At 55.0% G+C, this 25,380-nt stretch overlaps 2 protein-coding genes across 3 annotated transcripts; one reads left to right on the top strand and one right to left on the bottom strand.

The window, feature by feature from the left end:
- Positions 1-1,075: 1,075 nt before the first annotated feature.
- On the bottom strand, positions 1,076-18,160 carry ARHGAP1 (Rho GTPase activating protein 1). 2 transcript variants are annotated; one of them, XM_081798182.1, is made up of 13 exons: positions 18,026-18,160; positions 14,095-14,276; positions 13,796-13,891; positions 9,259-9,346; positions 5,579-5,710; positions 5,139-5,225; positions 4,843-4,941; positions 4,376-4,483; positions 4,215-4,291; positions 3,892-3,969; positions 3,287-3,415; positions 3,002-3,105; positions 1,076-2,870 (listed from the first exon to the last, which is right to left on the bottom strand). In XM_081798182.1, exons 2-13 carry the CDS (start codon positions 14,225-14,227, stop codon positions 2,682-2,684), a joined length of 1,320 nt encoding a protein of 439 aa, XP_081654308.1. In that variant the 5' UTR covers positions 14,228-14,276; positions 18,026-18,160; the 3' UTR covers positions 1,076-2,681. The 2 variants fall into 2 exon arrangements, with proteins under 2 accessions (XP_081654308.1, XP_081654309.1); XM_081798183.1 differs by lacking the exon at positions 18,026-18,160 and adding an exon at positions 17,607-17,753.
- A 137-nt stretch (positions 18,161-18,297) lies between these two features.
- Positions 18,298-22,806, top strand: ZNF408 (zinc finger protein 408). Its single transcript, XM_006730191.3, has 5 exons — positions 18,298-18,583; positions 18,889-19,166; positions 19,876-19,937; positions 20,161-20,420; positions 21,258-22,806. Exons 1-5 carry the CDS (start codon positions 18,535-18,537, stop codon positions 22,757-22,759), a joined length of 2,151 nt encoding a protein of 716 aa, XP_006730254.1. The 5' UTR covers positions 18,298-18,534; the 3' UTR covers positions 22,760-22,806.
- Positions 22,807-25,380: the final 2,574 nt, after the last annotated feature.

Raw genomic sequence — 25,380 nt, 5'->3', positions numbered from 1 at the left:
GAGTAAACAGCTCTCCTGATCTGCTCCCCTCTCAGAGTTGCCCTGGGATACTGCTCCTCTGTTGTAAGCAGTCACCCGGTTTAGAGCAGAGCCGGTGAGAGGCTGCTGGGGCCTGCTGCTGGGGCCAGCGGGGTGAGGGCTGGCTCCCTGCAGCTCAGGGCCTGTGTTTGTCACCACCAGCTTCACACCACTGCTCAATCCTGCAGCTCTGGACCCGCTCCGCCGGCCGGAGCAAGCAAGGAGGGGAAAGAGAACCGGCCACCATCACCTGACTCATCAACAGGCAGGCCGCAGACAGGTGCAACTTGACGTTGACCGCTGTGCCAAGAGAAATTCTGGCCTGCCCGCCCAGTGACAAACCATTATCTTTAAATTGTGGTAAAATACACGTAACTTAAATTTTGCCATCTTAATCTTTAAAGCGCAGCAAAATCTAGTCAAGAGACGAAAACTGGTTCTCTTCTAGCCTCGGTGGGACCGGGTGGCAGGTGGAAATGGCCAAGGCGCTGAGGGGAGGGTGGGGAGAAAGAAGCTAACAGTCACACGAGGCTTCCAATCGTAGGTGCTACATGAGGTTGGGACCATCTCCTCATTCCTCTGCAACAGTGGTCATTCTGGTCACCACTGGGCACTTGCTCTGTTACGTCCTGTGTGTGTCACTTCAGAGCCTCAGAAATGAAAAGACCGTCCCAGGTGGGCTGATGATACGGCTGTTATCAAGCGGAGCTGGTGGAGGGTGATGGCACCAGGACTCAAGCCCATGTTGCTCTCGCCACAGTCCCTTCTGTTCAGGGCCAGAAGAGGCTGTGGTCATGGGGTACCGCCCTTGGCGGCCCATTGGGATGCTGCACACGTACAACATGGGGTCACTGTTCACACGTCCAAGCCTGGAGGACGTCAGAAAGCCGGCTTCACACCCACTCCCAAGGGAACGAGACAAAGAAGGACGAGGTCAGATGGACTGGGGAGGGGGACTTCCTGAGGCCCCACCTGCTCATCTTCCACAACCACACACTTCCCAGCCTATTCTGAGCCTCCAGGTGTGCTTCCGGACACCCCGGGGGGGGGGGGGGAGTGCAGTTTTCCATCTCCTTTTTTATTGAAATACAAAAAGTGTAAAGGTGAAATACATGATTGGTGCCCAGGAAGTCATTAAGTGTGAATGTGAACACTTGATTCACAGTACTCTCCCTCTCCCCCTGGGGACAGACCAGTGGGACAGGGGACAGGAGAAAGACCTAAGAGTTCTATGAGGCTCCCCAGTAAATGGGGCTGTGCGTAACACCTGATACACAAAGGAGGGCAGAAAGCAGAAGCCCGGCTCGGGCCAGAGACGCAGGGACTGACAAGGAACCAGCAGCCACTCCAGGCCCCCGGGAGTCCTAACATGCTAGCATCCTCGGGAGAGAGCCCAGTGAGGTCAGGACCCAGGCCGCACCCACCGCGCAGATGGGGCTGGGCTGGTCAATGAGGGCCCCCACAGTACAAGCTCTGGCCAAGGCTAGGGGGGCAGGGCCACTGTGCAGATACTTCCCTCTGCTGCCAGGGGACAACTGCAGGAAGTGGGGTCCCCGCGGTTCACCAAGAAGGCGTGTAATTCTAAGGAACACAGTTGGAATGAGAAGTACCAATGATCGGGGTCCAGGATTTCTTAAAGACGACAGGGCCCTGGGGGACGTTGCTAGAACTCCCCCGGCAGGGGTTGACTTAATTAGCAAGGTCTCCGCTCAGCCCCTCCAGGAGTCACTAGCTGGAGGAAGAAGCCACAGATCCTGAGGCACTGAGTCGCTTCTGGCCGGAGCAGGGACCCATGTGACCCCACCACAGACCCGCCCACAAGAGCTTAGGCTGAGGATCTGCGGGAGTGGGAAGGGAGGGGAGGCAAGGCATGGGGGTCTGAGACTGCTTGTCACTGGCCCGACCAGACACGGGGCTTCTGGGTAGGAATGGGAGTGTCTGTTTCAGATGGATGCTGGGACTCAGCCCTATCATCCAAGCTGCCAGTCCTGGCAGAACCAGGGGGCAGGAACATCCTGGGGGCAGTATCACTTGAGAAGGGCTGACCCAGGATGTGTGCAAGAGAAGGAGGCAGAAGTAGGAAGCAGCCTCTGGCCTTGCCAGTCCTTAGCTGTGTCAACACCCAAGGCTGAACCTTCAGAGGGGAGGACAGGAGCAGATGCTTTGCGCACAGGCCTTCACCGAGGCAGGGAGGTGCGTTGGTAGGGCGGGCCCAAGCCAGCCCAGCTCAGCTGCTTACTCCCCAGCAGCCAGGAAGGGGACCAGCCCCAGCTACCAGCCCAGCTGGCATGACAGAGGCATCTGCAGTTGCCAGGAAAAGAGAGGCAGGAGAAAGTGGGGAAGCAGCTGCTGGGGCCAGTCTTTTTCCCTGCTGGAAGAGCCAAGGCCAGCTCTGCAGAGCCTGGCAAGGAGCCAGGGATCCAAGGAGGCAGTGAGAAGTATAAGGCGAAGAAAAACGTCTCGTGGTTACAGCGAGGCCTCCAGGGCTGGCGAGGCGGGCTGGACAGAAGGGGAGCAAGAGCTGCCCGGCTGGCTGGCCCCAGCTTCCAGCCCGCAGGGCCTCACGGCCCCTTGCTGGGCAGGAGCCCCAAGCTCCGATAAGGCTGAAGCCGGGAGGAAGAGTCCCAGTTGGGGCTCTCCAAGAAGGGGCGGCAGGGCAGGGCTCAGAGCCCCCTGGAGTCAGGGCTGGGGAACAACTCCCCTTGGTGATCCAGGAGGAACTTGGTGAACGTGTTGATGGGATTAATGGCCTTGAGGGTGATGGCAGCATCCTTGGCCCACAGAAGGTTAGGGCCGAAGACAACAGCCAGGTTAGTGTTGGTCATCTTGTTCTGGTCACTGTGGGCAGAAATCTGTGGAGGGAATCAGGGGGCTACAGCAGGAAGCCACAGACCCTGCTTCCTATACCCGGGAGCGGCGGGGTGGCGGCCCCTCCCCCCGCCCTCCTCCAGGTGAACAGCAGAGGCTGAGGCCCCGGGCTCACCTGCACCAGGAAGGCAATGAGGAAACGAAGCACCTGGTAGCTCTCCTCAGGCAGTGTCCGGAGCACCTGCAGCGTCGCTTCCACTCTCTGGCTCTCGTCAATGTCTGCAAGGAACCAGGGCCCAGGTCACAGCGGCCCGGCGCTGGGCCGGCACGAGGCCAGAGGGGAGACCCCACCCAGACTGTCCTTGGAGGACAGGCCAAACCTGCCTGCTCTGAGTCCAGCCCTGGCTCCAACCCAGCAGAAAAAACCACAGAGCCGGGGAGGGAAGACAGGGGCACTCACTGAGGAAGCCCACAACGTGGGGGTAGAGGTCAAAGGTGAGCAAGGGCTCAGGAAGCTCCCGGAGGAAGGTCTTGAGGATGACAGCCGGCAGGTGCAAATCATTGTACTGGTCGAAGTCCACCGGCAGCCCTGGGGGAGGGGGTGGAGAGGAGCTGGGCCTAGCCTGGAGGCCGGCAGCCCGCCTAGAGGCCTGGAGGCCAAGCAGACCCCACCGCCCGCAGCCACTGCACCAGCCCCGTCCTCCCGTGGAGCTTCCTCTTGCACAGGCCTTCCCCTCTTGCTCTGTGACGAGGGGACCGGGTAGGATGGGGCCTCCCAGCACACACTACGGTGATTCCCCGTCTCTGAATGAACCTGAAACCCGGGACCCGGAAGCCTGAGCGCTGAGGCAGCGGGCCTGGGACAGCCAGGCAGGAGCAGGACCCATGCAATCAGCCCAAATGCCACAGAACCTCTGACAGGAACGGAACGTGGGGCCCTTGTTTACCGGGGAGCAGATGGCAAAGCAGCCCCCTCACAGTCACACTGATGCCCCATCCTTCCCCCGCCCCTCCACAGGATCTGTACAGGCCCTGCGGGCCTGGGCACACCCCCAGACCACTCACCCATGTTGTACTTCTGCTGTACTTCCCGGACGACTTGGGTGTTGGCTGACCTTCGGAAAATCCCCTCAGTGGTGAGAGCTGGGAAACAGCGGGGCCGGTGAGTCTCAGCTCTGGGGCAGGGTGTAGACGCCTGGACCCGCTCTGTCTCAGGGCTCCAGGCAGGGTCGGTGTGGGCGCTGGTGCATGTGGGGCCGCTCAGCCCTGCCTGGCAGCTTCCCGAGGGGAGCTGGGAGACGAGACTGAGGAGGGGCCTGGCGTCGGGGCTGAAGGGGAAGGGGCAGGTCCTGGAGGCCCTGTGGCCAGTGAGCGGCCTTGGCACTCACCATGGGCCTGCAGGTAGGCAACGGTCTCCCGGAGCACAAGCGGAATGGGCGCCTGCTCTGGGTTCTTCTCCTGGAGGCTGTTGGGAACAGGGGCAGTGAGCGGGGTCTGCCGCTCTCTGCGGCCCCCACATGCCAGGCCTGCCCACCTCTCCCATACTCACTGCTGCAGCGAGACCCCGAACTGCTGGTTGGGCAGAGGGGGCCGTGGTGGCATGGGCTTGGGGGCCGTGGCAGGGCTCTTCTGTGTGGATTTGAGGAAGTCGTCATACCTTGGGGAGGCAGATGGGAGGGTCAGGCCGCCGACCTGACTTTGTAGTCACCTTGTTTGTCAGGCCCTCACTGTGCTCCTGCACAGAGTCACTTCGTTCAGCCCTCCTAGCAACCCTGCTCTGCCCACGACCAAGTCAGGGCTGAGGAGCCCTTTAAGCGACAGAAGCAGGATCCGAGCCCGCGCCCTCCGACCCCGTGCGCAGGCTCTTCATCACTACCTTCACTTCCTCTGCTCACCCGGGGCTTCTCGAGGCTCCGTCTCCCCTTGGCTGGCATGTTCTCCCCCCACCCCCCTGCAAGCATGACACACACGTACACCTAGCCCAGCGGGCACACACAGCCCCTGCCCCCGCCTCACTTGAGCACTTGGCGAGGGATCCCCAGTTGCTCCAGCTTCACGTGCTCACTCAGCTCGCTCAGGTAGTTCACATAGAAGATCTTCTGCCCGAATTTGAAGCTGCCGGCAGAATAGAGGGCACGGGTAGGCATATTTCGGCAGGCCTCCACCATCCCCTCAGCAGCCCCCCAAGATCAGACAATGGCTGAGCCCCACAATGGCCTGTCTCCAGGGTGCTGGGCCTCCTCAAGTATCTGGTTCAGAGTTCAGCAGGAAGCATGGGGAAGCCACTGTCCTCCCCCATCAGCCCCGCTCACCTAATGATGGGCTTAAAGAGGATGAGCAGGGTCTTGATGAACATGGTGGGGTGCACGATGTATAGGGCCTTAATATTCTTCTTGTACCTGCAGAGAGACGACAGGAACTCAGCAGCGGGTGTGCTGGGAGAGGCACAGAACTAGGTTCTCCGGGTACATTTTCTGATTTGTGTCCTCAGGGAAAGCCTGAGAGGTAAGTGCCGTGGTGGTCCCACTGTACAGATCAGGAAACAGACTCAGAGAGGTTAAGTACCAGGAAAGGTCACAGAGCGAGGAAGTACGAGACTGGGATTTAAGCCCAGGGTGTTCCAACTTCAGAATCTTTGCTTTCACCCAGGCGCGGGCGCCTGCCTCCCCCTGGCACAGAGCAAGCAGAGGACAGCCTGGAAGCTAGCAGAGCTGCTGGCTCCGCAGCCCCCTGCCCCCGGGCCCCAACCCACTTGCGGTCAAACTCGCGGTAGGCGTCCCGGAGCCAGCTGAGGGAGGGCTTGTTGTCGCTGGTCAGGCCGTGGTGCAGGTAGAGCAGCGTGTAGTCGCTCTCCACGTACTGGTCCAGCGTGTACTTCAGGTACCTACAAGAGCAAAGCCCCACTCGGTTCAGGAGGGGCCCCCGGAGACATGACCCGGCGCCCGGGGGTCCCCTGCTTCTATCCTCCGCCTCCGTGTACTGCCCGATCTGGCTGCACAATCACCCGCTGCACGGTGTGGAGGAGGTTCAGGGTCGCGGCTGGGCTGGGTGGAGGAAGAAGGAGGAGAACAGCAGTCCTGGCCAGAAACCAGGAGACCAGGACTGGAACTGGGGCCCTCTGGCATACCTGCAGGAAAAATGGGAGTAACACTCCCCGCAGGACTGCCCAGAGTCGATCATGATGATGACAGTCACCATTCATCAATATTTAGCTTTTAGTGTCTGACAAGCACTCTGCGTACATTATCTCATGCCTTCCTCGGAACAGTTGGGGCTGAGATTATCTCCTCCTTACACGGGAGGGCAGTGAGGCTCGGAGAGGTTAAGTGCTTATCCAGAGTCACACAGCTTGTGCTGGAGCCTGGAGATGAACTAACTCCCAAGTTCACTCTGCTGACCACACAGGCAGGCATGTGAAGTGTCAAATGCTGGATTATTACTGTGATCCCAGCCCTTACTGCTATACGGTAATTTAGCCCTTGCACACTTCACAGCTTGCAAAGAGCTGTCACATGAAAAGATGCATTTTGCAACTATAAAATAGCAAAAGTTGTAGTGATAATACACCCCCCCCCTTTGCTGGATGTTATGGCGTTTTGGAGAGCCATAAAGTGATGTTTATCAGAAGCTAAAAAATGTTCATACTCTTTGACCCTGTAAAAACATATCCAGGAAGTTATCCTAAAGAAACAATCAGAAATGAACAGAAGCATTTTTGTCGAAGGCTGTTCAATGCAGCCTGTTTTACAATGGAAAAAACATTTTTTTTGAGCAGCAAGCTAACTGTCCAGAAACAGGGAACTGGTTAAATAAATTACAGGCCATCTATAAATAGAATACCTCACAGGATGTTTCTGCAGACAGAAGCAATCTGTGAAATTAGGTGTCAGGAGAGTGGTTACCCTTTGGAGAAGCAGCTAGAAGAACAAAGGGAGGCCTGTGGGTGTGGATGGGTGTATTCAGTTCCTGAAAATTCATCAAGTAGTATGACAATTTACTTTTCTGTACACATGTATGCCAGTAACATGTTTTTAAAAGATGTCTTTGAAGCGTGTTTAGTGTTCAGAAGATAACGTTATGTAAAATACAGATCTTTGTGTAGTCACCTCTGTATGAGTTATAGAAAAAGGTGAATACACGAAAATATTAACAGCAGTTTTTTTCTCTGGGTGGTAGGTTCATGGGAGATTTTATCATTGCCCATATTTTTTCTTTATAGTTACATTTTTCTAAATCCTTGAAATCTGTAATACTTTACAAATGTATACGAGGGCATTTCATGTATATATATATATATATTTTTTAAGATTTTATTTATTTATTCATGAGAGACAGAGAGAGAGAGAGGCAGAGGGAGAAGCAGGCTCCCAAGGAGCAGGGAGCCCGATGCGGGACTCGATCCCAGGACCCTGAGATCATGACCTGAGCCGAAGGCAGATGCTTAACCATCTGAGCCACCCAGGCACCCCTGCATTTCATGTATATTATCTTACCTAATGCCCATGACAACCCCGTGAGGTGGGCACAATTCTTATTTTTATAGGGTTCAGAAGAGACTTGCCCCAACCACACAGCTAGTAAGAGGCACAGTGAAATTGAACTGGTCTTCTGAATCCAAGCTTCAGGCATTTTCTCTTTCAACCCCCTAGATGTGGCTGGACAGCAGGAAAGGCCAAGGCTGCGACAATGGGACTGATCTGCGTGGAAAGCGCTGCCCCACAGGCTGCATGGGGGCAGGGAGACCCCTCCAGGAAGGGACGGAGGACAGACAGGATGGATGTCGGGGGGCTTCCGGAAGTCAGAGGAAGCCCCCCGAGTGGTGCGGATTCACTCAGCAAGCTCTCTCCTGAAAACTGGGTGCTTTCCCAGCTCCTTCCTCTGACTTCCTCCCACTCAGACTATTCTCTGGCCAGGAGTCTGTCACCTGCCAACTCAGTCGCTGGTGAAACCAAACGGTAGGGTGTGTGACTCAGCTACCCTCAGGCTGAGCTCCGTGGCCTGTTCCTGGCTGGGCCATGGGATGGGCCTCAACAAGGCTCTGTCTGCCCATCTGAGGGGTGACAGGAGCAGGGCTCTGAAAGCCTGAGAGAAAACTCCCACAGGGCTGGACTCCCACCAGGACTGCGGACTCTGCACTCAGGCCCTTTCCCTTCTGCAGCCGCACCGCTGGCTTGTCCCTGACCCCTCCCCTCCCCCTACACACACACACACACACACACACACAACCATTCAGGATCCCAAAGAGCTGGTATGAGCAGTGCAGACGCTTTCAGTTTCAGGGAGTGCTTTAAAGAGATCAGGAAAGAAGTGCAAGGGGCTAACTGGACACGCACTAAGGCGCCTCAGGATAAGTCCGTTAGGGCTCTACCTTCATGGAGGTCCAGCGCATGCCGGGGGCCCACTGGTGGCTCAATAACAACTGCTTATCGGAACAGGGTCTGTCAGGGGCGCCTGGGTGGCGCAGTTGGTTAAGCGTCCGACTCTTGGTTTCAGTTCAGGTCATGATCTCAGGGTCGTGAGATCGAGCCCCATGCTGGGCTCTGCACTTAGCACAGAGTGTGCTTATCCCTCTCCTTCTGCTCCTCCCCCTGCCCTTTCTCTGTCTCTCTGAAATAGATAAATAAATAAAATCTTTATTTTTTTTTTAAGATTTTATTTATTTGACAGAAAGAGAGCACAAGCAGGGGGAGCAGCAGAGGGAGAGGGAGAAGCAGGCTCCCCGCTGAGCAGGGAGCCCAACTTGGGGCTCGATCCCAGGACCTTGGGATCATGAGCTGAGCTGAAGGCAGACGCTTAACCGCCTGAGCCACCCAGGCGCCCCCGAAGGCAGACACTTAACAGACTGAACCACCCAGGTGCCCCATAAATAAAATCTTAAAAAAAAAAAAAAAAAAGGTCTGTCAAACTCCTGCTTGCAATCAGCTTTCCAACTGGCATCAGATTTCTAGACCAACCAGAGCTATTCCATGTATTTGCTAACAGAACCCAGACAGGTACAGAGGCCACTGGCACCAAATAACACTAATCATTCATGTAAATGACGAACTGCAAGCACAGCAGAAGTGCTGCTCATAACCATCAGTCCGCACCGGGGGACGGTATTTTACTTTTCCAAGCGTGTTCGCGTGCAGTATCTCCACTCTACGAGGAAGGAGGGCTGCATTTTGATGCCCTCAGTGAAGGAAAACTGGCTTGAAGAGATGAAGACACCTGCCAAGGTTGCAGTTTCCTGGACTAGAAACCAGGTCCAACTCTTAGCCCGGTGCTATCCCTCAAATGTAAAGAATAGCTCCCTCTGGAGTAGAGGGGAGGCGTGGAGGGAGGCGGCTTGATACCTCTGGACTGGAAGTGACAGGAAGGAGAATGCATCAGGCGATGGGGGGTTTGGGGGACCTGGGCACCGGTCCCACCAGCTTCCCCGTGGATACTCACCCCAGGAGTTTGCTGTGGTCCAGCTGGTGGCTCGGGGGCATTCGGCAGGCACTAAACACAATGATCTTCCGCCCATACTTGTCATCTCCTAGGTGTGGAGAAAGATGGAGCGGTGAGTGGAAAATCAACAGAGAGAAGCGGGGCGAGGAACTGAAGGGTGCCAGGCCTGGAGACCCGTGCCACGTAGAACAGGGGCCAGAGTGGCCGAAGTGGAGCCACCTCTGGGCAGGTGTCTGTACTCAAGCATGTGTGGCTGAAGAAAGAGGGACAGGTTGCTTTCGGGGCTACTGAGCTGGGGTCTAAAAAATAAGGTGACTTTGTAAAAAGTCACACCTGGCAGAAACACCCACATGCCCATCAATGCATGAATGGATAAAGAAAATGTGGTATATCCATGCAGTGGGATACAGGTTGGCCATAAAAAGGAATGAAGTACTGGTCCATGCTACATTGTGAATGGACCTTGAGAACATGGTGCTAAGTGAAAGGAGCCAGACCCCAAAGGCTACCTATTGTATGACTCCGTTTATAGGAGTTATCTAGAATAGGTAAATCCACAGAGACAGCACATTAGTGGTTGTCAGTTGCTGGAAGAGGGAAGATTACGGATTGGCTGTTTATGGTTATGGGATCTGGCGTGGGTATGGATGAAATGGTGCAACTAAACAGAGACGGCTGCACCCCACTGTGAATGTCTGAAATAGCACCGACTGCACATTTTAAAATGGCTAACTAAAAAAACTGGAAGTCACATCCACCAAAGCAATTGGTACCTTGTCGAACAGTCATCTTAAAAGCCCAGGCTTATTCCAGAAGCACCCCCTCTGGGCAGCGTGTATTTGGAAAACGTCTTGACGCTGCCTTCTGGGCAAGTCCAAGGCCAAGGAGAACACGGGAGTGATTACTTAATGGTCAGCTCTCTTTTTTGACCACTAGCAGCGCTTTCTGATTGTATTACTAGGATTATTAACCACACTTGGCTCTGATTGACTTCTGGACATTTCTAAAAATCATATCCTTTCTCATGAAAGATATTCTAAAGAACATGGGAGTTCAGAGGAGTTTGTAATGCTTTGGGAAAAATGCTCGTTTGGCTGTAATCGCTCAGGGGTGTTCGTCCAAAACTGGTCACTATTTGATGGTCTGATCATCTGGCTTTGTCAAGAAGCCGGGGAGCTCCTGCCCTCCAAGGTGAGATGTTCTTCCAGGGTCAGGACGGATCAGGGACATCAAACAAAGCTCGATGAGGACAAGGCCTGGTCCCCACTCCCCCATGTCCCAGGAACCCTCCCTACATCTTTACCTTCACACCTCTCCAGAGACACCAAACCACACTTGCCTAATTCCCATTGCTTCAGAGGCAAATGAAAATACCAGTACAACCCATGAAATGCATGGAGTCTGTCCACCTACCTCTGAGGATTAAGGCCCACTCCCCACCCCATGCCTTGCTGAGTGTCCTTCTCCATATTTAGTAAACCATGATCTTGATGCTTCTTCTTGGTCAGAGACCTAACCCAGGAGTCAGTACTTTTCCAAAGTGGTTGCCAAGGCTCTGACCCTTTTCTGCAGGGCTGAGGCAAGACTCATCAGAGGGGCTGAAGGAGGCCCTCATAATGGGAAATTGCATTCTCAACCAGGGCTCCACCAAGGCCATGATGATAAATGAAAAACACTACAAACACATGCACATATACCCTAGAAGAGGTCCACATCGCTCATATTCTCAAAAACGACTCGGACCAGTTCTAAGAACCCCTTCACTGGACTGTCTGCTCCCTGATGGAAGTAATGCGTGTTTTTCCTCACTGAATCCTCCATGCTGACTACGGGGCTTAAAAATACCTGTTGGATTACGTCGAACAGGGATTGGGGCAAAAGCTGGATCGGTGAGGGGCTGGATGGCAAAACTCTCAGACAAGCAAGGAACAAGATGCGGGTGACCCCAGGGCCTAGCCCCTGTCCTCCCCTCCTTGGAGTGGAGTCCCGTTGCTCAAATTCTTGGGTGGCTTGGCATCTGCCAGCAGACAAAGTAACTGCCGCTACAAGAAGCAAGTGTGAAAAGGCTGGGAACTTCCCTCCTGAGCTCAGAAGAGAACAGACTTCTGCCCTGGAGACTAAAGGGAGAGGAGCTGGGTGCACTGGTGTCTCCAGGGCATTGGGGGCAAGGGCTCGATGAGAAGACACGGCCTTTGTGGAAAGCACCAGGAAAAGAGCAAGCTGCCTGGGAAGGGAGCCTCTGCATTCCCCGGATACCAATCAGGAACGCTCCCAGGGTGGCCTGGGTGTTAATCAGCAACACTGCAGTCCTCCAGCAGGCATTCTGGGAACCACCAGACCAGCCACCACCCGCCCACAACCTGCAGAGCAGGCCCAGGGGATGGGAGGTGGGGGCTGGGGCACTGGGCCGGGGCTGGCTCACACATTTGTTAAATTGTTAAGTGGTCAGGAATACTGCAGCCAGTTGACATCGTGTTGGTGCTTGAAATCTGCTGTGGTAGAAATTACAAATGCTACAAATAAATACTAGCCTTTTTTTCCGCTCCCTTTCCAGAGAGAGAACTGTTAAATGTTTGCCAGCATGCCACTGGAAAGAACCCACTCGGACTGAGTCAAGTTTGAATGTGGAGCATGACAGCTACGACCAGCACGGAGAACAGAGGCTGCACAGGAGTTGGGGACAACCCCCCGCCCATCCTCCATTCAACATGGGCTCTTTCTCCAGTTTCTAATGCCGGGAAACCGGCCTCCCAGGAAGGACATCACCATGGTCTCGTCAAACGACTCCGGCTCAGGTGGTGCCAATCCACGCTCTTCGGAGCAGCCAGAGAGGCACAGCCATGGGGACACCCCCACCAGCGGGGCCCTGAGCCGGCACTAAGGCCATGGGCCATGGCCCCTCCGTCCCCAGGAGCCCCTTTCCCTTTGGGCTCTGGATGTGTCCCCACACGGCACCACCCTGTCAAACCTCCTGTAAACCCTTTGCTAGTTCCGGCTCCCAGGTACCACCAGCTCCCAGCTCCCTGGAGTGGGGCTGCAATTAAGCTGGCCCCACCTGGCCTCCACCAAGAGCCCCTCTTGATCCACAGCCCAGAGGCCAAGCGCAGAGAGCCAGGAACACACCTACCTGGCTGGGCCCCCTCAGGCTCATCATACCCTGGGGAAACAGAAACATGTTGCAGCTCTGCTTGCAGTGGGGAAAGGGGTCACTCAGTGCCGGGGTGGGGGTGGGCCCCCCCTGCTCTGCCTTGTGTCTTGGCCACACCGGTCAGGAGGATAGAGACTATGTTACATCACATCAGATACCCACCCCCATGCCCCAGTCAGGTCCATTTCTGGAAGTGAGGAAAGAAAGTTCGGAACCTTTGGTGACTCTCCTGTGCCCAGGTGAGGACCGGGCCAGGAAAGAACTCTCAACCTTGCTTCTGTAGGGGTGAAAGAGCCACAGCCAAGGCCTTCGACTCAGACCAGGAGAGGCACCAGGAAGACAAATGCCCTGGAAACGCCTCTGAAATAAGGGGCAAATCTTTCAACTGCCTCCTCCCTCTCTAAGCCCAGCATTCAGAAGAGATAGAGCTCCCTGTGGCTTCCCTATAGCCAGATGCCTGCAGAGCCCCCTTAGCCAGCACGCTGCGCTCCAGGGCCATGCGCTACCCGGCCTCCTTTGCTCACCCCAATGCCTCAGAGCAGGGCCATGCTGTCATCCTGGCTTACAGTTACCTGTCCTCCACCAGTGAGGACAGACAACTATCAGGGAAAAGACAATCCTACCACTCTGATTTCCTCTTCTGGTAGTAGTAGGACGCTAAGGGCAGAAATCGGTCACCAACATCCTTGCTACCTCCCCTGCTCTGGGTCCTGCGTTATGAACAAGAAAGTGGGAGCTCACTGAGGCCAAGACCCAAGGGGGGGCTCCATACCCACGCTCAGCACGGTAGCGCATCTGCCAGAAACTTGACGCTCCAGGGGGTCATGGGGCCCCTAACTTCTGGAAGGAGGCTCTGCCATTCCAGATTTCCCTGGAGGTAGGGTTCCCCCCAAAAGGAACTGGCACCTCCCTGGTCCCCAGTAACTGATGGGGTGGAAAAGCTGACATCAGGGCAAAGGGAAGGGAGGTTAGTGGCCACTTATTCGGGGCCAACTATGTCCTGGCTCCCGGCTAGGCCCTGACAGACACTCGCTACTCTAATCCTCTCAGCGACCCTGTGAGGAAGAAAGGAGTTCAGAGAGCAGAGCTGGAAATCAAACTGCTCTCTGACTTCAAAGGCACTAAGCCACACTGCCTCCCATCCACCATCAGCCAACAGAGACAATGGGGTCAGAGGTCAGCATGTGGTTGCCGGTGGAGAGACCAAGTGGCCATCACAATCAAGTCTGTGATTTTAAAAAACGGTACAGTGGCTCAGGAGCCCCAGGGTCAGGGGTGAGATCACAGGGCAGGTCCCGGCCCCTCCCCCAGTCCCTTCCCCTGTGGCCCGAGGGGCGGGCTTCCTCAAGCCGGGAGGGCAGACCAGGAGGCAAAAGGTGCAATGCTCACCTGCCACCTCCACAATCTGGTGCCGGGCAATGTCGTAGTAAGGGTCATCCCACTTCAGGTGAGTAACAGGTTCCGGGGAGCTGCTTTTGGAGTCATCTGAGGAACACCGCAAAGTCAGGGGATAACCTGGGGGGCTGGCAGTGTTCTCCCTGAGACTCGTGTTCTTTGATCCTCCCCCAGTCCGTAGGACGTGTGCCCCCAGCCCCACCCTGGGGCTGGTCTGCTTGCCCCCCTTCAACAGAAAGGGAGACTCCCCTTCTAAGGCACTGTAGGGCCGCCTGAGATCCGGAAGCACCCACCTGACTTCGGAAAGTCAGGCATTTCGTCCGACGGCCAGTTCTTCTCATCAATGGAGGCTAGCTTCAGCTGGTTCAGGGCCTGGCTGGTGTCATCCAAGGTCAGGTCATCCTGCAACTCTGAAAGCGGGTCCATGACCAGGCCTGTCCCCCACAGCTTCACTCCACAGAACCTGAAGAGAAACCTGGGGTGGGGGTGGCAAGTCAGGGACACCCTCGTTTCCCTTGTAACTGATACAGCAAACCCTCCTGCTCTCACTCGTTCCTCCCCCAACCTCCCCTGTTCCTGTTCCTCAACACTTCGCATCCTTGCCAAGAGTTCCATGTCACCCTGGGTTCTCCACAGTTTAGGCGTGTTGCCAGAAAAGGCAGCTGGGGCAGAGGATGGCGCAGCTCGGTGCCTGCCCTCAGGTCCTCCAGCTGGCTAGGGACGAGCCGTGCCGGGCCCTGTGCTGCCCACCGCCCATCTGGTACAGTCATGCAGTCCCAGCTGCAGAGGGGAGAAAAGTCCACGCACCTCTCCTCAGGGGTCATGGAGCAAAGAAGCTTCCCAGTCCCCAACAGTTACAGAGGAGAGGTGCTGCAAGCATCTAAGGTGTACAGAGATGTTCCAAACCCCATTCGTGAAAAAGGTTAATTGTGGCCCTGGCTACTCCTCCTCTCACTTTTGGCCCAGGGAAGAGGAGGTGGCCAGAGACCCCAGGGTCACAGAAAAAAGGCCACGGTCAAGGTGCCCAGCTGGGTTTGCCCCAGGACAGGAACAAGAAGTAAGGGATGGAATCTGCCTGCCAGTCACAGCAGACAATCTGCAGCTTCCTGGGGGCTCCCAAGCCCACTCTAATCCGCAGGGAGCTCCAGATGTAGTTTCAAGGTGGGAAAGGTCAAGAGACTGCCCCAAGGATTGGAGAGCACAGATGGGAAAGGGGGAAGCCCACGGCATCCAGAGCGCTGAGTGACAGGAGGTGAAAACCAGACCCGCAGCTACAGCAGACGGAGAGGGAGAGGAGCCGAATCGGAAGCTGGGTTTGCCCAGGTCTGGGGCTGGTAAAGGATGTGGCTGCGTGGGGGAGCCAACCCCCTGCCATCCCAGACTCACCATGTGGGTCAGGGAGGGGATTCAATCCACTCAGTCCAGCCCCGGAGAAGAGGCTGCTCTAAGCCACTACATTCCTGGAGCCCAAAAATGACATATATGGTCAGAGAATGGGCAGGACAGATAAAGAGTGCGGACAAGACCAGGCACAGGGTGGGAGAAGCGGGGACAGCTGCCAGCTAGGTTCCAGACGCCGAGCACCTCTGGGCTCAAAGGCAACAGGACAACCTTCAGCACCCATCACCTCACAGCTGAGGACTCTGGATGGTAAGCCGGCCCCCTGTGCCTAGCAACAACCACCCTGTTACCGGAGCAACCACGCTGTTTCAGTGGCAAAAGCCATTCCAAGCTCCTGAGCCAAAGCCAAGCAGCCGAAGAGCCGAACGGCCGTAAATCAAAAACCAAAAACCAAAAAACCTTTCTCTTCCTTTCCTCCGGCCTCTTATCCGCTACCCTTATTCACTCCTGCTGGATACTACCAAAATATAAGTCCCTTCCACGAGCACAGAGAAAGATGACCCTCTTTTATTTGGAAACGCACTTCTCCCAGCGAGTGCTGCTGTGTCCCCCGCCCCACCTCACCCATTCCCCTTCAAGCCTCTAATGCAGGCAACCCTAAGTCTTGAGGAATCCACTCTTGCTTTACCCACAGGCTCTTTCCCCCATTCAGCTGCATGGCTGTATTCCCCAAAAGGGGACTCCACTGGGTAACAGACACAGAGTTCAGCTCACAATAACCCCTGTTAGGCCTGAGCCTTCTCTCCATGCCTTCTCTTCTGTCACTGCCCACGCACTTGGTGCCCGTTAGCCCTGCCCACAGCTACGCCAGAAGTCTTTCTGCAAACAGTGGGTGCCTGACGCAATGAACAAGGCATGGGGTGAGGTATATGGAGAAGTAGATTATAGTCCTGCTTGAACCAATGAGTTGCAAGGATGCTGGGCAAGTCTTTTCCTTAACTAGACTTAAATTTCCTTATCTATAGAAGCACAGGCTCCTCCCGTACAGAAGCATAACTCTCCAGTATTCTAAAATACTTGCACTAAAGCAAACAGGATTAGAAGGGACAGCTGCAAGCTGAAGTATGTGTGAGGGAAGGAGACGGACACTCTCTAAAGGGGTTGCTGAACTTGAACTCCACCTCTTTTCCAGTAACTCCTCAATTTTGTCTGTCCTTCCAGAACTGACCCCTCCCCCATTCCATAACCGCCTTTTCCAGCAAAACTAATCACAGTTGTTTCTGCCTCCCAGCCAGACTGGCCTCCAACCCACAGCTGCTTCCCTCTGTGAGCCCTGAAGTTTAGCTCCCGCTCAGTGGGAAGGTGAGGGAAGCCGGCTCAGGGAAATTCTAATATAAAGTGATGGAAATGAAGTATCCTGGTGGCCCAAGACTCGAGTCACCTACAAGCCCTGTTCCAATCTGTGCAAAATATTCCTTACCCTGAGATTAGTATTTCCCCTCTCCGTAGGTAAAACACCTACTTATACAAAAATCTTTGAAAATCATTTTAGACAGAGGTTTTAACCTCTGGACTTCTCCGAAATTCTGATGAAATTTGTGGGTTTTTTCCCTAAGAAAAATCAGCACATGCATGAAATCTTCTTTGCAATTTTAAGGGGTTCACAGGCCGTCTGAGAATCCATTTAAGAATCCCTGACCTAGGGGCGCCTGGGTGGCTCAGTCGTTAAGCGTCTGCCTTCGGCTCAGGTCGTGATCCCGGGGTCCTGGGATCGAGCCCCGCGTCGGGCTCTCCGCTCCGCGGGAGGCCTGCTTCTCCCTCTCCCACTCCCCCGCTTGTGTTCCCTCTCTCGCTGTGTCTCTCTCTGTCAAATAAATAAATAAAATCTTTAAAAAAAAAAAAAAAGAATCCCTGACCTATTCAGCACATAGATGCTCTCATTTGTTGAATGACTGAATGAATGAGGTCATCTCCTAAATGGAGAAGGCAACCAGTATTTGTTGAGGGCCTATATAGCACCATAAAGTAGACAAATTACTTTTTAACTTCACAACAGCACCAGTGAGGTTTATACTACTAAGCCCATTTTACTGTTTGAGGAAAGTGAGGACCAGAAAAAATAAGCAAATTGTTTAGGTAGGTCATACAGCAGAGTCAAGATTTTAATCTATGTCTTTATAAGGTGGTCTTTTGATGCAGGTCAATCCCTCAACATTTCTCTAAATGACTGTCATTCATGTGATTCTGAAGGTTCAGAGAGGGTTCATAAAAAGGCAAAGTAAAGCCTCTCCCCTAATCTTCACGAAGAGCTGAGATAACAATTTGAAATAGTATTCTCTGGCACTGGGATCACCCTCCCAGTTGGGGCCCCAGCATTGCGAAAATGCAAATCCCACGATACAATAGCAAGGCTTTCAACTACAAGTGCATTTGTCCAGAGCTTCACAGTTTGCAAAACCCCTACCAGGTGTAATTATCCCATTTCAGGGATTAAGAAATAGAAATGAAAGCGTGGCCTAGTTAGTGGCAGGCTGGAATACTTCCCCCAAATTTCTTGTTCTTAGAGCTTCGCCAGATCGGATCAGAGACTTCCCCTTCTCATGGGCTTGCTCGATGACTGCGATCTGACCTGGACTCTTCCCTGGGAAGTGCAGGAGAAAAGCGGCGAAGGAGATGAAGTCTCGTCACTGCAGACCCGGGAGTGGGGCTGAATCCCTGCCGTGGGAAAGTCAGGCTCCTAGGCCCCATCCCACTCCTGCTCCCCCCTCGGATCCGCTCGGATCATCCCCCTCCGGATCCTGACCCTTCCGGTGACCTGTCTAGTCTCTTCCTTCCCACCTCCCCCCCTCCCCACCCAGGAAGACCCCGCGCCCTGCAGCTCACCGTGGTCGGGCACTGCTCCCTCTGCCACGCCTGTCAAAGCTCGGCAAACATCCGGCTCCACGGTAGAACGGGAACCGCCCCCTCCCGCGCTCCTCTCCCCAACCACTTCCGCCACACCTCCAACCCACTTCCGGTTCGCTGCCCGGTCCAAATATGGCTTTCCAGGATTCCCCGCCCACTTCCTGCACGTGCCGGCGCAAGTGCCGGTGGGGGGGGGGGGAGGACAGCGTAAGTGTCCGACCCGTCCCTCCCAAAAGGAGGTGGTTGGAACAATTAGTTCCGCTTTCTCTGATGCTGGAATCCCTGGTGGTCCTCTGGAATCCTATGGTTCTTATTGTTCTCGGACGGAGTTTTGCCTCGTCGGTATTCCCCAACTCCCGGGTCTGTGCACCGATGAGTCTGGCTCTTAGCATTCTTTCCTGACAGGAAATTTGGAAGCCGATAACTGTTTCCGGGGGGAGCGGAGAAGAGAACACTCACTTCCGGCGGAGGGAGGCTTTTCTGGAGGGATGGAGGAGGCGGAGGAGCTGCTCTCCGAGGGCGAGAGACTGCGGTTCGGTTAGTGACCTGCGGTGTCTCCGACCCTCGGCCTTGGCCTTAGATAGACCTAACGTTCCCTGCCTGGTCGACTCTCTACCCCAGGCCCTTTTCTTCCCTAACCCGGGATCCTCCTCCGGTGCCCTTAGAAGTCTCTGGGGGCTTCCGCGTCCTAGAACCCCCTCAAACTTCCGAGCGGCCCATTTAGAGCCGTTAGATCCCTCAGACTGCCAAGGCCTAGCCGGATCTGCGGTTTCCTCTTGCACCTATCCCCACCCGCACGACCTATTGGGTCGCCCCCTCACTGCTTCCCCATCTCCCTGCAGCCCCTGACCCGCGCCTGGGCCCGGACTTGGGATGGATCCCTTCTGGACAAGGCTGTGCTCAGGGCCTCAAGGACTTCCCGCCCGGGGCGACCCGGGCCGTCCTGGCTCTAAAGAGCCTCCCCCGGGGCTTGGCCCTTGGCCCTTCACTCGCCGAGGAGCAGCGCTTAGGGGTCTGGTGTGTCGGGGAAGCCCTGCAGCCGGGACTGCTCTGGGGGCCGCTGGAAGAGGAGTCTGTATCGGAACGGAAGGATGAAGGAGTGAAACCGCGGCAGGAGGAGGTATTGAAGAATAGGACTTGTCTTCTCCGTGACTGAAATTGTGGAAGAGGTTCAGCCACTTCTGGACAGCTCTTCAGTTAGAAGAAGCAGGGTGTTTCAAGAGATAGGTGATAGTTTTGCCCCTTCTCTCCAGGATTGTCTCTTCCCCTCACTTGCAGTAGTTAGGGAATCAAGGTGCAGAAAGGTGCTGAAAGCTAGATTAGTATAGTGTCAGGAGTGATGAAAGTCAAGAGCAAAGGTGGTTAGGATTAAAAAGCCATGGAATCAAATCCCAGCTTTGTCACCTAGCTAATGAAATGACGTGTGTCGTTTAACTCATTTGTAAGGTAAAGGCATGGCCGTTTTATTGTAATCTTCCAGGGCTATTTGGAGCAATAGATGAAATAGTGCAGGTAAAGGGTTTGGTTGCATAGTAAGTCTTAAAAGATGATGTACCTCTTAACTCCTTTTTTTGTTTGGTACTCACTGGAAGGCAGTAATGTGTTCAATTTAGTAATTCTCCACACAGTGGGAGGGAGGTGAGGGGGATAGTCTTTTGGTCTTTACTGGATGAAACATCAGACAACACAGTCCTGTAGAGGCAGAACCAGAACATTAACCTTCCAGGGGCTTCGTATTAGATCTGTCTCAGGAGAGGTTACATCCCTTTTTTCCCCCACCCTGGTCCCCCCAAACACATGGGAGAAGGACTCTTATTGGTTTATTTCAGGACGTGTCACTAGGCCCATGGGGAGACGTGTGTGCTTGTGAGCAGAGTTCAGGCTGGATCAGGTAAGTTACAGGAGAGTATGTAGTGAAGATGGTCCTTTTTGAGGCTTTCTGTCATGGCATGAGACGGAACCAGAAGCCCACTGTAATTCCCCACCCAGTGAGTTTTTGCAGTGAGTGTTCCAAAGGCATGGGGTCTTTAGGACTCGGACTGCCCAGAAGCTGGGACTTTAGGGAGGGCCACTTGAAGAGGGTCTCCTGAGCTAGCTCTTCCTCTGCTTTGCAGTTTGGTGCAGCGGGGCAGGCTGGAAGGTGAGGGGAACGTGGCCCTGGTGCGGGTCAGCGAGAAGCTCCATCTGCAGGTGTACCAGGTCGTACTGCCAGGCTCTGAGTTGCTACTGTGGCCCCAGCCTCCCTCTGCGGGCCTGAGCCCCACCCAGCCCGGGCTAGAAGAAGAGGCAGCCATGGCTGTGGTGACAGAAGTGAACTCTGCTGTCCAACGGGAGGTGGACTCCCCAGGGCAAGATGCAGCAGAACCTTGGGCAGGTATGTGGCAAACAGATGCTATCTTCCCAAATTATCACCAGAACAACCTGTTGATAAGACAGAGCAAAGCTTTGAGAATCACAGAGATAAAGGAGAACATTACAGTCTTAGTAGGTTTTCTGAGGGGAAAGGGTGAAGCCTGAATATTTATTGAAATTTTGAAGTCTGGTATAAGGTGGGTCTTCCAGTGTGGAATGGGGGCGGGGCTTGATCGGGATTGAATAAGGATCATGACATAATCGTTTAGTATCCATGGACCTCCAGGCTAGAATTTTCAGGCAAGAGGCTCAGAGAGTCTTGGGGGTATAACTTGTCATTTGATGCTTTCTATTGCAGAGTGATGGGTCTTTTCCTTAGAACGAACAGTATCGGTATTTATCTTCCTGAGTAAGTTCTCTGGAATAGTAAGGTCATGTTGATGAAGACAGCAAGCTGTTTATAAGGTTTCCAATTTCTTATGTTTCTTCTACCTGGGGTGGGGGTGGAGGTTCCTTTATTTTCAGACAAGATAAGGTGAGGAGGTGGTGGCCTAATTCATCCTAAGTGTGTGTCTCCAGAAGGAGAATAGGGCCTCTGGGATAGCCTTCTCCATGACTCTCCGGAGGTTTGGAGAACCATGGTTCCCAAGAGTGCTTCCCCAGGAGGCACCTGAGACCGGACATGAAGATAAGCAGAGCATGTGGTTCATGTTCCAAGGAAGAGATTGGTGTTCTTGCTCCTGCTGAAGTTCAGGGGCTGAGTAGGAAGAGACGCATATTCTTATAATTTCCTGGTGACAGCATTGCCACCACCTGCTACAGTTTCTCCTGACCCCAGCACCCCACTCTTGCCTTGCAGATCCTGGTCACCAGCCACCAACCCCCAGCATCCAGGCAGAGAGCATGGGAAGCCCTGGACTTAAGCCCCAAGCCCAGGATCAACTTTCCAAGGAGAGCCAACCGCTCGGCCTGCCCCCTCAGGATGGCGGCATGGAGGAGGAGGACCCACCCCAGACACAGGTGCCACCTGAACCTCCGAGCAGCTCTGCGCCCCAGCAGGGCCCAGAGAGCAGTGAGGCCGGTTGCTCCCCTTCTGCCAGGGGCAACCAGCTGCATGCTTACCTGGTCAAGAAGTTACATGGCCCCAGTGGTCAGTGCCCACCCAGAGAAAAGACCTCGGAGCCCAGGGCCCAGCAGGCGGGAGAACAGCAGGGGCCGGTAGGCTTCCCTGCACGCTTGCGGAGCCCTGCCGGCCCAGCAGGAAGCTCCCCGAAACAGAGGCGGCGGTACCGGTGTGGGGAGTGTGGCAAGGCCTTCCTGCAGCTGTGCCACCTGAAGAAGCACGCGTTTGTGCACACGGGCCACAAACCCTTCCTTTGCACTGAGTGTGGCAAGAGCTATAGCTCGGAGGAGAGCTTCAAAGCCCACATGCTGGGCCACCGTGGGGTGCGGCCCTTTCCTTGCCCACAGTGCGACAAGGCCTATGGCACCCGGCGAGACCTCAAAGAGCACCAGGTGGTACATTCAGGTGCCAGGCCCTTTGCATGTGACCAGTGTGGCAAGGCCTTTGCCCGCCGGCCCTCCCTGCGGTTGCATCGCAAGACCCACCAGGTGCCAGCTCCCCCTGCCCCGTGCCCATGCCCCGTGTGTGGGCGGCCCCTGGCCAACCAGGGCTCCCTGCGGAACCACATGCGGCTCCACACGGGCGAAAAGCCCTTCCTGTGCCCGCACTGTGGCCGGGCGTTCCGCCAGCGGGGCAACCTGCGTGGGCACTTGCGGCTGCACACAGGGGAGCGTCCTTACCGCTGCCCGCACTGTGCTGACGCCTTTCCGCAGCTGCCTGAGCTGCGGCGCCATCTGATCTCGCACACTGGGGAGGCCTACTTGTGTCCCGTGTGCGGGAAGGCCCTTCGAGACCCACATACACTGCGTGCTCATGAGCGTCTGCACTCAGGGGAGAGGCCCTTCTCATGCCCCCAGTGTGGCCGGGCTTACACGCTGGCTACCAAGCTGAGGCGCCACCTCAAATCCCACCTGGCCGACAAGCCCTACCGCTGTCCCACCTGTGGCATGGGCTACACCCTCCCCCAAAGCCTCAAGCGGCACCAGCTCAGTCACCAGCCTGCTGCTGCTTCTGAGCCCACCGTGGTACTCTTGCAGACTGAGCCAGAACTAGACACCTGCGGGGAACAGGACGTCTCCCCAGCCCGGGACGTCTTTGAGGTCACCATTTCTGAGAGCCAGGATAAGTGCTTTGTGGTACCTGAGGAACCAGGCCCCACTTCTAGCCTGGTGCTCATCCATAAGGACATGGCCTTTAGTGCCTGGGCAGAAGTGGTGGAGGTAGAGACGGGCACCTGACCCACCCTCTGCCCCAGGGGAGTTCTATATAAAGCTAGTGTTTTCTAGCTGCTGGGTGTCTGCGTCTTTCTCTTTGGGTTGCCTGATGGAGTCTACTCTGAGAAGCAGGTCAGGGATTTCCCTTCCTGTTTATGGACCACCGCACTGTTTCCCAGGACTGTAAGGAAAACCTGTTCTAGGTTTAAGAACTTCTTACTGACTTCCAGTGGAACTTGTTCTGCTTCCTTCTCCAGGAACTCCTCAAGGTGCTTGTCCTTTAAACGTAGCGGAAGTGCCCCCCCCCCCAGGTAGTCCTGGAGCTGCCCTGCTGGGGTGCTTAGTGCTGGGATCATCACTCCCACTGAGCCCCCTGAGGGACAAGCACTTCCATCTTGAACCAAATGGAGTGACTTGAGGGTTAAAAGGCCAGAGGCTGAAAAAAAAAAAAAGACCAGATGCTGAGCTCAGCTCACGGCTCACAGTTCTCTCTAACTTGGGCTGTAGGTGGTTTGGGCAGCCTTTCTCACCATCTGAGGGCTGTGACATTGGTTTTCTTTCTGTGCTGACAGACACCAGACTCAATGAAGGCAGCCAGGGATAGATCTGGAGCCTTCTGAAGACCTGGCCAAAGACAGCCCTATTGAGGGAAGGAATGAACACAGTTTTGCATCAGCAGTGGGTCTGGGCCACCCTGGGTGCTAGGACGTGGCTGTGAGCCAGACCGGGGTGACATCCTTTACAGAGCTCATGATGTAGGGCAGGAAGCATTGGACAAGAGTTTGCAGAGGATCTGTAGCTAGTGCCACATGGACGTGTTACATGGGATGGTTTAACTTGGCCTGGGGCATCAGGGACAGTGTCCCCAAGGAATCATGATGATAAACACTCAGCCCTTGTTGTGGGCCAGTTCTTCATGTTTATTTATATAATCTTCATAGCAGCCCTGTGAGGTTGGTGGTGGTAGTAGTATTCTGGTTTTACAGATCAGGAAACAGCTTGAAGTGTCCTGCTCGAGGCGACAGCTCCTAGGAGGTGGTAGAGCCGAGACAAACTCTCCCGGTCTCATGCTGGAGTAAGGCCATTAATCCCGGCGCTGCAGCCCTGCATCTCAGCCTGATCTGCTGGGTGCGAAGGGGGAGGGGCCGGGGGCTGCTTGTGGGGAGCCATGTGATTAGAGTCGGGGAGGTGGGGGGAAGCTGTGAGCAACAGGCCAATGGGGCTGGGGCAGAGAGCGAGGGGAGGGGGCGGGGCCGGGTCACACGGCCTTGCTTCAAGAGTTGGGGCTTTATTCTCAGAACATTGAGAAGGGGAATGACGTGACTAGATTTGTGTTTTGAAGAGACCGTTTTGAAGGATGGATTGGCTGGCGAGGTGTGGTTGTGGGCAGTGGGGTTGTAGCGGTAGAAATGCAGAGAGATGGAATCATTCATCCAACACGTGAGCACTTCCTGCATGCTAGTTAGGGAGATGGCGTAGGAACAGCCTCTGCTCTCCCAGTTACAGCCTGGTGTGCAGAGACAATAAACAAGACCCGTCAGATGACGGTAAATGCAGTGAAAAAAAGGCAGGGGGAGAGGTTAAAATGGGGAGCGTGATTTTACAGAGGGCGGTCAGGGAAGGCCTCTGATAATATGAGCAGGAGCAGAGACCCGAACCATGGAGGAGATGAGCCACGTGGATGTCTGGGAGCTGGATTCCAGGGAGAGGGAACAGTACTGGCAAGGTCCAGCGGGTTCAAGCAAGAGCAAGGAGCAGAGTGGCCACGGCAGAGGACGGACGGAGGTGAGGGCAGGTTGGGGACTGCAGACCGTGGTGAGGACTTGGGGCAAATATGTCCTCAGAGAAGTGACAGAACTCATGGACTGCGGGAAGGAGGGAGAGCTGACTCCTGGTTTCTGACTTCGTACGTGAAGTGGCACTGGGGTGGGAACGAGACAGGATTCTGGTTGGGGGTGGGCCGAGTTTGAAGCGCCAACAGTAGAGATCACAAGCAAGCGGTCAGAAGTCGGCAGAGAGTGGGAGAAGATTGCTGCAGAGGGAGAGTCACGACAGACGCTAGTGGCTAGGTGGGCATTGAAGGAGGGGGCTGAGCAGAGGGGAGGGGCCGGACCACCGTCCACATGGCCCAGCCCTCCGGGGTCACACAGGGGACGGCGGCTCTGCAAGGGACAGAATCTGCATCCAACAGGATAGAAACCCCGCCGAGTATGTGTCACAGAAGCGGATAGAAGAGCGTTTCACCAAAGAAGTGGGCAAGAACGTCTGCTGCTGTCGAGACGGTTGAAGTCTGTGAAGGCACTGAGTGGAGTGAGGGCAGTTGGAAGCCAGATTGGATTGCTTTGAGGAGTAGGCGTCAAGAGAGGAAGAACTTAGGGGCGCCTGGGTGGCTCAGATGGTTAAGCCTCTGCCTTCGGCTCAGGTCATGATCCCGGGGTCCTGGGATCGAGCCCCGCGTCGGGCTCCCTGCTCCGCGGGAAGCCTGCTTCTCCCCCTCCTTCCTGCTCGAGCTCTCTCTCACTATCTCTGTCTCTCTCAAATAAATAAATAAAATATTTAAAAAAAAAAAAAAAGAGAGGAAGAACTTAGATTCTTGTTCCTTCTGTCCTGCAGAATAGGTGTTGTGACCCCTGTGTCACAGATGA

The sequence above is a fragment of the Leptonychotes weddellii genome, chromosome 11 (genome assembly GCF_054177405.1).
Source record: "Leptonychotes weddellii isolate Sample4059 chromosome 11, ASM5417740v2, whole genome shotgun sequence".
In the NCBI taxonomy this organism is placed as follows: domain Eukaryota; kingdom Metazoa; phylum Chordata; class Mammalia; order Carnivora; family Phocidae; genus Leptonychotes; species Leptonychotes weddellii.
Note: the sequence above shows the minus strand (reverse complement) of the source record. Positions and strands in the feature narration are given on the sequence as shown.